The sequence below is a fragment of the Sinocyclocheilus rhinocerous genome, unplaced genomic scaffold (genome assembly GCF_001515625.1).
Source record: "Sinocyclocheilus rhinocerous isolate Xijiao unplaced genomic scaffold, SAMN03320098_v1.1 scaffold2056, whole genome shotgun sequence".
In the NCBI taxonomy this organism is placed as follows: domain Eukaryota; kingdom Metazoa; phylum Chordata; class Actinopteri; order Cypriniformes; family Cyprinidae; genus Sinocyclocheilus; species Sinocyclocheilus rhinocerous.
In genome coordinates, this window is record NW_015626032.1 from 307844 (window position 1) to 320815 (window position 12972).

The 12972-nt window shown below is 36.5% G+C and overlaps 1 protein-coding gene across 1 annotated transcript; it reads left to right on the plus strand.

The window, feature by feature from the left end:
- The first annotated feature begins 308 nt into the window (after positions 1–308).
- On the plus strand, positions 309–6666 carry LOC107706731 (neuron-specific protein family member 1-like). Its single transcript, XM_016510541.1, has 4 exons — positions 309–437; positions 2017–2133; positions 2272–2385; positions 5149–6666. The coding sequence occupies exons 1-4, from the start codon at positions 309–311 to the stop codon at positions 5317–5319; spliced, it is 531 nt and encodes a 176-aa protein (XP_016366027.1). The 3' UTR covers positions 5320–6666.
- The last annotated feature ends 6306 nt before the right edge of the window (positions 6667–12972 follow it).

Sequence of the window (12972 nt, forward strand, 5' to 3'; positions counted from 1 at the left end):
ATACTTTCAAAAAAATTTTAAACACATTTGGCACACCTTACTGAGAAAATACATAAGATGAAAGTGCCCAAAAGGAAAGCTGGTCCAAAAACCTATCCAAGCAAGTACATGTTTTATTCAACATAAAAACTGCTTATATGTGCTTATAGATGCCAGCATCACAATAAACCACAAAAGCTTCCTGTTATAACGCATAATTGCTGAAAAATTAGATACTTGGAGACATTGGATATTTCTGTACATTTCTGTCTTCATTGGCATTTTTTTTTTCCGAATATAAGATCTAATCATTCGTGTTTGCTTCAGATATGGTGAAACTAGGCAGTAACCTGGTGGACAAGATGGAAAGACAGCCGTCGGTGGAGGACGGTTTTGACAACATCCCCCTCATCACTCCACTGGAGGTCAGCCAGTTACAGCAGCCTTTCCCTGATAAGGTAATTACCATTCATGCATTAGAGAGCAGAACCCACACATAGCGCCATATTAAAGACAGCAGCGCACCTCTGTTATTCATTACTCTGCATAGAACTTCATTAAGGGAAAGAATGTCATAGGAGACCGGAGGTGGAGCGGCAGACATCCAGTACCGCTGATACCATCAAAGACACGGAGGAAACCACTCCGTTAGATCCTACCGGATAGCCTGGCATGAAAGAAAGAATTCATGTGACACCATCAAGATTCGTTGTCACTGAGTATGATACAGTTTGTCACTGAAAGACTTTGCAAACCATCTGATCTTGCAAGCGCATACACACTCATGTCAGGACTCTCACAGATGGCTTGTATCTATTCTCAGCTCTGTAGGAGGCAAGTGCAACGGGTGGAAACGCACAGCAGAGTTTATATTTAACTTTGCAGTGACTCATCTAAAAGATGACATGATATAGTAGTAGGAGCTCGCTCTCTGTATATTTAATGTGCTGAAATAACATCCTGTGTATCCTACAATCTAGGCTCTTTAAAAAAACCTGCCTCTACCTACATTTTTGCAAAACGTACCTATACATACAATTCACTGCAGTTTCCAACTGAAATGACCTTTAGTGGCAGTAAAATGACAACTTTTATTAATTTCAGGGGTAGGTTATTGATTAATAAAGACATTTTCACACATCTCTTTGCACAATATGACTTCAAAACAGCATGATTTGTAAACTGGGATAATACATTTTGCCATTTACGGCACATAACCAGGTCCATATATGACTTTTCTGACATGGTAAACTTGCTTGGTAGCTCACCTGGTACACTTGCAGTGCGAAGCTAAAATGTCACGGTTGCTTCAGCAAATGCTTTTTTAAAATATGATTTATAAGAGCATTATTCTTGTAGCGCCACTCGCTGGATATTTCATTTCTGAACTGCTGCGATATGTTCAATGACCAACATAAAAAAATTTTTTGCCAGATTTACGATGATCTATTTCAGATAAAACTGAATGTATGTTTAGCTCCACTCACTGGACATTTCACTTTGGAAGTGTCACGAAACATGCAAGAAGCAATGTAATATAATTTTGTCAAAATGTCGCCACATGTACACCTGGGTTTGGTAGTCTTTTACAATCTACTACTCTGATATTTAGGGAGTGAATGTAGAATGAAACCACAACAAATTGAACTCAACTACTCAAAAGAGTAAATTTGGCTTCAATCAGAGCGCACAAGACTTGGTCGGGATGTAATTTTGACTCTACTTTGGCTCTCCACATAATTCTAAAAAGACTCATTGTTGTGTGTTAGTCAGTTCTGCGAAAGCTGGTAGACCATCTTGGACTATAACAACAATCCACCTTAACGTAGTCGAGACGTTCTGTGGAACATAATGTCTTGTCGACCAGTTAGAAACAAGCTACAGCATTGGAAAACACAGCCACTTGCTTCAACTGGTTTTCCATTATGGTTTCTAATGCTAACTCTTAGAGCAGGGAGCCCATTCTTGTGGTTTCTGCTCATCTTGTTCTTTGTTTGGACTATTTTAATAGTTCATTCTTTCGGTGTGACTCTATAGGTGATTGTGAAAACCACAGCAGAGTATCAGCTGAAGGAGAAGAAGAGGAAGCTGTATGTGCCGAGCATCAAGAAGCTAAACATAAACCTTTATGATGAGATGTCAGAGAAGCTCAAGGTAAAAAAGACAAGGACAGATTGCCCAGCCAACTTAGAACTTGCATTTGTCTCTCTGTTAGTTAGGGTAATATGATAATGTGAGTATAAATAAAAAATGGAAGTCATAAATGCATGTGTGAATGTCTGTGTTTTCCAGCTGACTGGGTTGATTATTATCACCTTGGCGTTCCTGGCGTGTCTGCTGCTGTTGGTCATGTATAAAGCGCTGTGGTACGATCAGCTCGGCTGCCCTGAGGGCTTCGTTCTTCAGGTACCCAGCATATCAGAAACACACCATACTGAGAACATTAGTGGTCTACTTTACAAACCATGTTTGTTCTGAAATATAGATGGTAGATCAGACTTCTTTAAACAAATGTCTTGTGGCTTTAGTGAAAACCTGCCTGTGGTTGCCAGCCGTTTGACATCGCAACATGATTTTCACCTCAAAACGTATCCTACTTTCTTTCACTGTGAAGGAAGAATCTGTGAATGGTGGTATATAGCTACCAGACGAATAATACTGAATCCTTTATACAACAGCCAGTGCATTAGTGGTTTGGATTTTGCATACTTCTATGCCAGTGAGTGGTGACAAGTGACTGGCTTTATGCATGAGTCATTGAATAATTCATTCAACCTGTTTGTTCAAAATTGCTGATTCATTCAGGAACAAAATAAGTGACTCCCTGTGTATGTGAGACAAGTAGTTTGTCAGAATTCACAGTATTCATAAAACATTTGGTGAAGAGTAACCAGATGACTTACTACTTTAGCTAGATTCTGAAGTACACATCTGATAAAAACTTTGGTATCCTATAAGGCCACAGGAGAGGAGTTGTGAATGACAGTGAAGCGACACAACTGTCGCTGGTAGGTCACATGACAAATGGCGGATGTAGTATGTCTAAATTCATTCATACTACCCGTATTCATATTATATATAAAGTACTTCTCGGTCACTAAGTAGGTTTCAAACCAAATGTAGTACCTACTAGACAGTATGCAATTTTGGACACAGCTGCTGTCTTCATGAGTGTGTCACTGAATCATTATTAAAAGTTTGGGATTGGTAAGATCAAAAATACAGAAAAAAAAACTGTAATATTGCAAAATATTATTACAATTTAAAATAACTTAAAAATATTATTTATATCTATGATGCAAAGCTGAATTATCAGCCATTGCTCCAGTCTTCAGTGTCACATGATCCTTTAGAAATCATTCTAATATGCTGATTTATTATCAATGTTGGAAACAGTTGTGCTGCTTATTATTTCTTTTTCTTTATTATTATTATTATAATTTTTCTTTATTTTATTTTTTTTGGAACTTGTGATATTTTTTTGGGATTATTTGATGAATAAAAAGTTTAAAAGAGCAGCATTTATGCAAAATAGAAATCTTTTCTAAAAATATATCTTTACTATCACTTTTCCCAATTTAACACATCCTTGCTGAATAAAAGTATTAATTTCTTTCAAAAAAGAGATGCTGTTTCAAGTTAGTCACAAATGAAAGTCCATTTCTGATAGGCAGCAAGGCAGCTTACTAGGTTTTGGAGCAGAGCGATTAAGTATTATTAACTGCATCTTTTGTTCGTGTGATATTTGTTTAAAATTACGTTGTTTGCAGATCAGCAAAGCTTAGCTGCAGATCTTCAGTCTGCGGATATCATCTGAAGTGGTGCATTAGCTTTGGTGGAGTGTGAGAATGTCTTTAATTAGTCGTAACCATGACTAAACTGTGATTAAGGCCTGCAGGGTCTTCCACCTCACCCTCTTTGATGCAGATACCACTGCTGTAATTAGCATGCCACACTAATGTAGTGTAATCTAACTTGAAGAGCGGGAAGATTGCCTCTTGTTAAGATGGAATGAGGTTTATGGAAGCTTTGGCATGTTGACGTCTCTTGATTGACGTCTTTCAGTCGCAAAACACCTTTTTGTATTTATTTTTTGTGGGATGAGGAACTGTCACTTTAAGCATCTAAGTATCTGTTTTGCAATTACTTTTCATAGTTTTCATTTCGGAGAAATAGTTTATTACTGCTTACAGCATGTAGTCAATGATATATTGAGAGTTTGTTGGATCATTTACGAAATTAGAATTTTGGTATTTTCAGATATATAGCTACAGGTTCTGTAAGTTTGCATTTTTAAAATGTATTTTGTGTTTATAGAAGTTTCCAAATAAGTATATACTAAGATTGTTCCTTTAATTAGAAATGACATGTTCTTTCTACTTTTTGCTTTAAATTTAAAGCGTCTATTCCATGCATAAGATTATGTATTAGATGGTAAATGTATTATTTGTTTGTTTGTTTGTTTTGTTTTGATGATGAGGTTGACATGCTCTGTAAGGAATAACACTACCATAGTAATCTTAATTTTGTGGCAGAATATAGTATGTATATTTTGCAGGGTATGCAAATTTTCTTTATGATAGAAATCCCAGAAATTCTGCTGTTTGTTCATATGAGAATTGTGCACCAGAGCGCATTGCATATTCATTGCACATTGATGGATGAAAATAATAATTAATATTATCTGCATTTTTAAAAATAAATATATTTTCAATTTGATCACACTAACCGAAACACAAAATTGGATTAAAAATGCAAATTTTTACATTTTTGTTTCTGAGATAATTGGCTACTCGTTGAATTAAACATGCAATATAATGAGACTTTAACAAACAAAAAAAAAAGTTGCATACTACTATACATATATAAAGATGTTCAATGCATCACATCATCTCAACAAAAAGACAGTCATAGAATATCATTGTCCACTACTTCAATACTGATTTCCCCAAATGTATGCATGTGTGTAAACAGAAGTGGCAGGACTGTTGTTTCAGGGACAGTTATCAGCAGTTTGGCCGTTCTACCAATGCTATATCAACAGGAATGCAGAGCTCTGTGACATTCACCTTTATGTTTGATTTATTACGGAACCTGCCCGACCTTCTCCATTCTAGTTAATGTATTCCCATATAACCTTTATTTGCAAACGTCTACTTTCTAATCTAGCACAGACACTGCACCCCGTCAGCTCTGGAGATGTACTACCCTGAGCAGAACTCCAGGGGTAGCTTGTACACCGCCATGACCCACCTCAACCAGGCCAAGAAGAACATCCCAGAGCTGTCCCCTCCCTGGCTGCCAGTCATGAAGGACGAGGTGAACCACTCCGAGAAATAAGGGGCGACAAAGGGTCGCTGTGCTGTCATTTTAGAGGGTTTGTGAAGATGGAATCCACATAATGTTGATGATCAAGTCAATCGTAAGGCGTTTATGTGTGTATTTTGTTTAAAATGGGAATTTGGTGCGAATAACTATTTAGATTAACTGTGACACACACAAATGTCTTTGAAGGGAAGGTTTCTAGGTTTCTACTTTGTCACCTTCTGCGATACAAATGCTTTCAGCCTATCTGAAATCCACTCACGATACTCCATAACCGTTTAGAAGAAATCTAGACACTGAAGCTCATCCGTATGTATTTTAAATGTCACTATGCCACTTTTTTGATGGCACGTCTCACTGTGGCATTGTAGGTTTAGTCGTGCTGCTTGTAATTCTGCGAAGTTTGTTAGGCGTTAGTTCTCGCTTATGGTTTCATTTGGAGTCATTTATCTTGGTGTAATGAACTGTGCATTGGATGTCAATTGTGTTCTAATGAACTGCAATGCAACTTAGAAACAAGTGCATTGGCAAGAAAAAGCATTCCAAAAACTCTGATCTTTTTCCCTTAAATAAACTAACTACTGATTGTTGTCTTAAAGCAACGTGTCTTTGATTTAAAAGAGAAAAGTGAGTATTAAACTGGAGTTTTTGTTTCCTTTTTTGTACATTTTACTAAATGAGAAAAGCTTGTAAGGATGAAATGATTGGTGCAAAAAGTACATTTTATACACGTTTGCATGCATTACTTGTTCACAAAACCCCACCATATCCTAGAATTTAAATTAAAGTGTAAGATTTGAAAACCAAGTCATTTGAATGTAAACTGGAGTAATGGTAAACTATTTTTAGGTAATAGAAAAATAATTTTTGTGTTTGTTTGTGTGCTGAAACGTTTAGCCACTAAGCACCAGCAGCCATTTAAATGTTTATTAATGTAGTAAATTCTTTGAAAAGTTCAAGAATGTGATAACGCCTCATGAAGGTGAGTGACCTTTGAATTGTTTCTGTGTACATTTATCACTCCTACAGCAAATGAATCCCAGCTGAATGTATAAACTTACAAAAGCAGATTGAAACATGTTTTCCCCTTCTGTTACTGGTTTGTTCATTTATTGTGCTTTATATTTATCTATTGTGATCTGTATTTTTTTCCCCATTGCTATAAATGTAGAGATCTAATGTGTATTTATTATTTATGTATTGATCTTATTTATTTGACTGGTGCTGGAAGGATGAATTGAAGTTCTTGTAAGGTGCAGCAGGGGAAATCTTAAACCCTGCAGTATTAGTCATTTCTGTGTGTGACAAACATTCATGCGTCCTCAATGGATAATAACAGAATAAAGGTTTCAGTATTCACCAGTGTGGCGTTCTGTCATTGCACATAGGTTTCTATAACTGCAGTTAAATGTACTTCTAATGCTGATCCAAAAAAAAATCCAGAGCTTTGATTCTGTACCAGTGGTGCTGTAAATTCACGGGAAGGCATGAACACATTATTTATTAATAGTAGTATTAGTGTTATTTAACAATAGTGATAATAATAATAGCAATAATAAAGATCATTATAGATCATAAAGTAATTTAAAAGGATTTAATAAAAAGTTTCATTAAATGTATAATAAAATAATGATGAAAATGATAAAGTTATTTAAATTGGATTATGAAATTAATAATATTAATAGCAGTAATAATAATAGCAATGATGACGATTGTAGATCATAAGTTCATTAAAAATGATTGAATAAAACTTAAATTGGATCATATTATTATTATAGATCATAAGTTCATTAAATAGGATGGATATATGTGTGTGTGTGTACCTACTTAACCATATTTTGGGGACAAATTTGTACCCAAAAGTGAGCTAAACCTGACAAAATCTCCAAAAACCTCCCTTTGGGGATGTCCTCATTTGTAAAACTAGTATAAAAATAAAGTAAACAATTTTTTTTTTAATTGTAAAAATGCAGAAAGTTTCCTGTAAGGGTTAGGTGTAGGGTATAAAAACCATTGTATAAAAACAGTATAAAAACCAATACCCCTATGGAATGTCCCCGTGTGTGTGTGTGTGTATAGATGGATGGATGGATATAACTGACACTGAATATCATAAACCCTATGAACACAGGATTTCACACCATGTTCCTTCTAGTCAACGGTGTAATTAACATTTTCATTCCTTGTACTGTACTGTATGTCGTGCAGGCGCTGAACCCAATAAAGTGTTAAAAGGTAATTATTAGAGAATAGCATAGTCAGCTCACAGCAGGTGTTGTCAGGGGAAAGGGCGTTCATTTGAGTGAGCGTGTAAAGTGGTTGAGGGTCAAGCCCTGTTTGAGGAGTGTGTGTGTGTGTGTGTGTGTGTGTGTGTGTGTCTCAGTAGGCTCTCCTGAATACTGGCGCCAGCAGAGAATGCCTTTCATTACAGACACCTCTCTCTCTCTCTCACACTCACTCTCTCTCTCTCTCTCTCTCTCTCTCACACACTCTCACACACAAACACACACACACTTACAGATTAAATGAGGTGTCAAAATACTCAACTCAGATTGACAGCGGACTGTCTAAACAAATGTTCTGCTGAATCCTGCACAAATACCTCACAATGCAAACAAGGACAAACCCACTCATCCTTTATTATCACTACTTTCTATCAATCTGTATTATTACTACTTTTACAATAATAGAAAGTGATGAAAACTATGAAATAACAGAAAGGAACGTTTATTCCTAAATTGCATTGCTTCAAACTTGCATTGCATTGCATTGCATTTCTTATATGGTGGAGTTTACAGCTGGTTGCAGTTGATTTCCTTCTTTTCTTTTGCTACTGTGACTTTTGCTACTTAATGAAAAGAATGACTTGCTAATAATTGATTTGACTATCAGCACTGTAGGTTCCTCATTAATGTAACATTACTGTGGACTTACATGTTACAGTTACACACAGCTCAGAAAGATCTCTCACTGTGAAAACACTTCTTTCTTTTTTTTCAAAAGAGAGTATACAGTGCCACCCTCAGGTCACTTTACTAAGGCCTTCAGCCACTTGATGTGGCATTGTATTAGCAGACATGTTTGTGTTGTGTTTTGTTTTGTTTTGACCATGACAGTTTCTTCAATTAACTTGATGTGATTGGCATCAATTAACTTCATCCGACGTTTTTGTATTGTTATTTTGACCATGCTTTTTTTCTTCTTGTTTTAAGAACAGTCCCCTTTTCATATCTTAGATTTATGCTTAATAAAAGAAACAAGGTGCATGGGCTAATAAAAATAAACTTAATTCAAGATATACTCTCTGTACATCTATATGTTTAGAAAAAGCCTTACTACTTATCTACTCTTTTCTCCAAAAACAGTAGTCGTATATAATAAACGTGGCTTTGAAAGAGTAGTTAAAATGAACCAAATACATTAGTTTTCATTTACAACGCAACTAAGTGTATAAATGTGCCCATACTGTGTGTAGCATCTATGATTTAGTGAGGCTGTAAAACCACCTTAAATTGAGAAGTGTTGACAGCCTCTGGTTTTTTGTTGACTTTCTGCTTCTATAAATGTTCAAACTGCGTAAAAAGTGTGTTCTTGTTTTAGCACTATGACAGGGAGTTTATTGCTGTAACACAAGAACCTCCTGACCTTTACAGGTCGAGAAAAAACTCTTTCATACGTCATTTACTTACCTAGTCCTCTCTTTTTCTCAGCGTTTGATCATTTGCCCTTCAAGTAAAGGCCATATTGCAGTCATAAAGGGTTCAATGAGAAATCAAGTGACTTACAACTGTCAAAGCATAATAACAGCTGGCAGGCCTGCCGTGACACTGGGCAAGCGCCAGTCTACAGTGTGTGTGCTCTGTGTTTTTATTGAATGTAGGATCTGTTTTGAATGACTGTCTGAATGAATGACTTTAGTTGCTTAAGGGCAGCATTTAGTCCTTGATTTATTCGTTTAGGAACGGCTTGGCGTGGAATCATTTTCCAAACTCTGCCGTTTGCAGCAATTTATGCTTCAATGAGGGAGAAACCCACAGAAACAAATATTTGAATGTGCTCCGTAATGGCTAGCCTATATTTTTACGGATCATACGCCCGTTTAAACAAAGCCTGGCTACACAGGCAACAATTTAGGATGCTTATATTAAATATCAGACCTGAGGCCAGGAATAAAGAGTAAGTATGCTGTAATTGTGTGGGCCGTCTGACCTGCGGTCAATAGTTTTCAGTTGATCTTTAATTTGTGATGCCTATATTCAACATAATCAATTTGTGATGGGTTTTATTTAGTATAATTAAAGTATGAGTAGCATGTTTTTTTCTTTTCATATTTTCAAGTTTATTATTTATTTGTTTATTTATTTCTGCTGATTTCTTTTGTAATAGTGAATTGATTTGATTTCATTTTCATTCAGTTCATATAAATCAGTTAACATCAGAATTATAGTGTCGCCCTGAATCACTGGTGCCATGACGTCAGAATACAAGGGCAAAATTAGAGGGTAAAAAATGTTAATGACTTACAAATGGGTATGTATCAGGACTTCACATCCACTTACAACCTGTCCCCAATCTCTAATCCAAATTTATAGCAATTGCACACGTGGAGCAAATTCTTAGACAAGTAAATTAGAGGCCGTCTGAAGTCCGGGAATCATGTGTAGTTACCGCATTCACTCTTTTTACATTGTGAGTAATAGATGCCAATTTACAGTCTCGCCGACACAGGAAGTTGTTGTTATTGTATCAAAGTCTTAATTGCATGAACATGGACCATGTGTCTCTTGGACAGAATAATTATATGAACAATAATGTGTAAGCGATATGACTCAGAAGACTTTTGTGGCACCAGTGACCTTTTTCATTTCACGAAATTGATTTTGTCTTTTTTTAAAACATAGCCAGTCAGAGTGAAAGCAGTACACTGCAGTTTAGACATTATAAAATCATGGTAACTTTGAGAAAGATGTAGCATACTCGGCGTATTTGGTTGTAAATAATCACTGCTCAAATATAAAAGACAACTGGGATAGTTGTCACACTTTTTAATCCAGTGTTTATTTCTGTCTAAAAAAAAAAATAAAAATTTCAAAAATGGCCTGTTTTCACCGTTATTGGTCAGAAAGATACTGTTTGTTTAGCTTACACTACCAAAACTTTGGAATAATTACGTTTTTTTTTTTTGAATTTCTCTTATGCTCTCCAAGGCTGCATATTTGATGAAAACTACAGTAAAAACTGTATTCAGCTTTACAATTAAAGGAATAAATTAATTATTAAAATATATTAAAATAAAAAAGTTATTTTAAATTGTGATAATATTTCACAATATTATTGTTTTTTGTATTGTACATCAAATACAATGAACTGTATTGTTCAATGTTCATCAAATAAATGCAGCCTTTCTGAGCATAAGAGACTTTCAAAATACAAAATAGATTTTGTAATGAATACTGAAAATGAAATGACAACATATAAAACACGCGTGACAACTTGCCTCAATAGAAATGTGACAAAAAGAGAGAACAAGCATTTATGCGACTTTCTGAGAACCAGCCATTGTGTGACAACTTGCCCCAGTCGCCCCTATTTTTCAATGAAAATGTTTTTGTGACTCTTTCTTCTTGTCTGAGACAAATTATTTTGTTTTTACTAAATAATCCAACTTTTAAATGTTGTCCATTAGTTCATTTTTAACATAGTCTGCATGAAGACTTTCAATTTCGAGATAAGGTCACAAAGTCCCGGTAGAGCTCTCATGATACTTCTTGGCCTCCATCATATCCATCACTTCCCAGACTCTCTCTCTTTGTCCTCCTCACACTCACACACACACCGCTCTTCTCTCTCACTCTCTCAATTATGTCAGTGTCGCCACAGTCATTGTTCCTCTGTGTTGAAGTTGAAGAAAGCTTGGGGAGTGTTTCTGATGTTGGCACCAGCTCTTGCCTACTCAGCAGGTTTGTGTGTATGTGTGATCGCCCTCCCACGCTAAGAAACGCTGAGTACTCACTGACAGCTCTATCACTCGTCCTCAATGGGGCATAATTTGTGAGAGCCTGGCTGTGCAGGGGATGATGGGTAATTATGAAGGTGAGTCAGGCCACTGAGGCCGAGCATTGACAGCGTTTAGCCAATGCTGTATAGTTCCCTGTGTTCAGAGTGTCTCCAAGGGTCTGGCATACACAGATCGCTCTAAGTGTCCCAAAACAAGATGTTTTAATGGACTCAGAAGAGCTCAGGAGGTCAGAAGAGAGTGACATGAATAAGAGAGAACAAGCATTTATGCGACTTTCTGAGAACCAGCCATTGTGTGACAACTTGCCCCAGTCGCCCCTATTTTTCAATGAAAATGTTTTTGTGACTCTTTCTTCTTGTCTGAGACAAATTATTTTGTTTTTACTAAATAATCCACCTTTTAAATGTTGTCCATTAGTTCATTTTTAACATAGTCTGCATGAAGACTTTCAATTTCGAGATAAGGTTACAAAGTCCCGGTAGAGCTCTCATGATACTTCTTGGCCTCCATCATATCCATCACTTCCCAGACTCTCTCTCTTTGTCCTCCTCACACTCACACACACACCGCTCTTCTCTCTCACTCTCTCTATTATGTCAGTGTCGCCACAGTCATTGTTCCTCTGTGTTGAAGTTGAAGAAAGCTTGGGGAGTGTTTCTGATGTTGGCACCAGCTCTTGCCTACTCAGCAGGTTTGTGTGTATGTGTGATCGCCCTCCCACGCTAAGAAACGCTGAGTACTCACTGACAGCTCTAGCACTCGTCCTCAATGGGGCATAATTTGTGAGAGCCTGGCTGTGCAGGGGATGATGGGTAATTATGAAGGTGAGTCAGGCCACTGAGGCCGAGCATTGACAGCGTTTAGCCAATGCTGTATAGTTCCCTGTGTTCAGAGTGTCTCCAAGGGTCTGGCATACACAGATCGCTCTAAGTGTCCCAAAACAAGATGTTTTAATGGACTCAAAAGAGGTCAGGAGGTCAGAAGAGAGTGACATGAATAATCTCAGCATCATTCAGGTTGTTCTTTCATTGACATGCATAAAACTAGAAAGTCTGGATTTCTTACTGGTAATTACAACATTGTGGTGGTGTTCAAATGAATTCATCATTCTGACACGATTAAGGTAGCATTAATGGGACTTTTTTTGTCTTCAACAAGCTCAGCTTCATTTCATCTTTTGATTGTAACATCTGGTTGTCACTTTGAAAGTGTCAGATTTGTTTATGTCAAACAAACCAATGTCAAGTTTTATTTTGAATGCTTAAGATGCCTTGTAAAAGTGCACTGGTGACTCCAATAAAATATAACTCATTTCCAACATTAATTTAAAAGCAGCATGCATGTAGGCTATACAAGTCCTATTGACAGCAGACTATACATTTAGTCCATTTCTTGAAGTATTATCAATAATTTAAAGTTGTCACTTTCAGACATCAGACGCAAGAACAGCTTTGATGCTAGAAGACTGTTTTAAAGGGGTCATATGATGCTTTTTTAAAGATCATTATTTTGTGTATTTGGTGTAACAGAATATGTTGACATGCTTTAATGTTAAAAAAACACATTATTTTTCAAATACTGTACATTATTGTAAGTCCTCTATGCCCCGCCTCTCTCAAACGCTTCGTTTTCTACAAAGCCCCCTCCTT

Excerpts from the sequence above, each read along its gene's own strand:
- LOC107706731 (XM_016510541.1), top strand. The coding sequence starts at position 309 with ATGGTGAAACTAGGCAGTAACCTGGTGGACAAGATGGAAAGACAGCCG. Across the intron at positions 2,134-2,271 it reads AGATGTCAGAGAAGCTCAAG|CTGACTGGGTTGATTATTAT; the intron begins GTAAAAAAGACA and ends TGTGTTTTCCAG. Across the intron at positions 2,386-5,148 it reads CTGAGGGCTTCGTTCTTCAG|CACAGACACTGCACCCCGTC; the intron begins GTACCCAGCATA and ends TTTCTAATCTAG.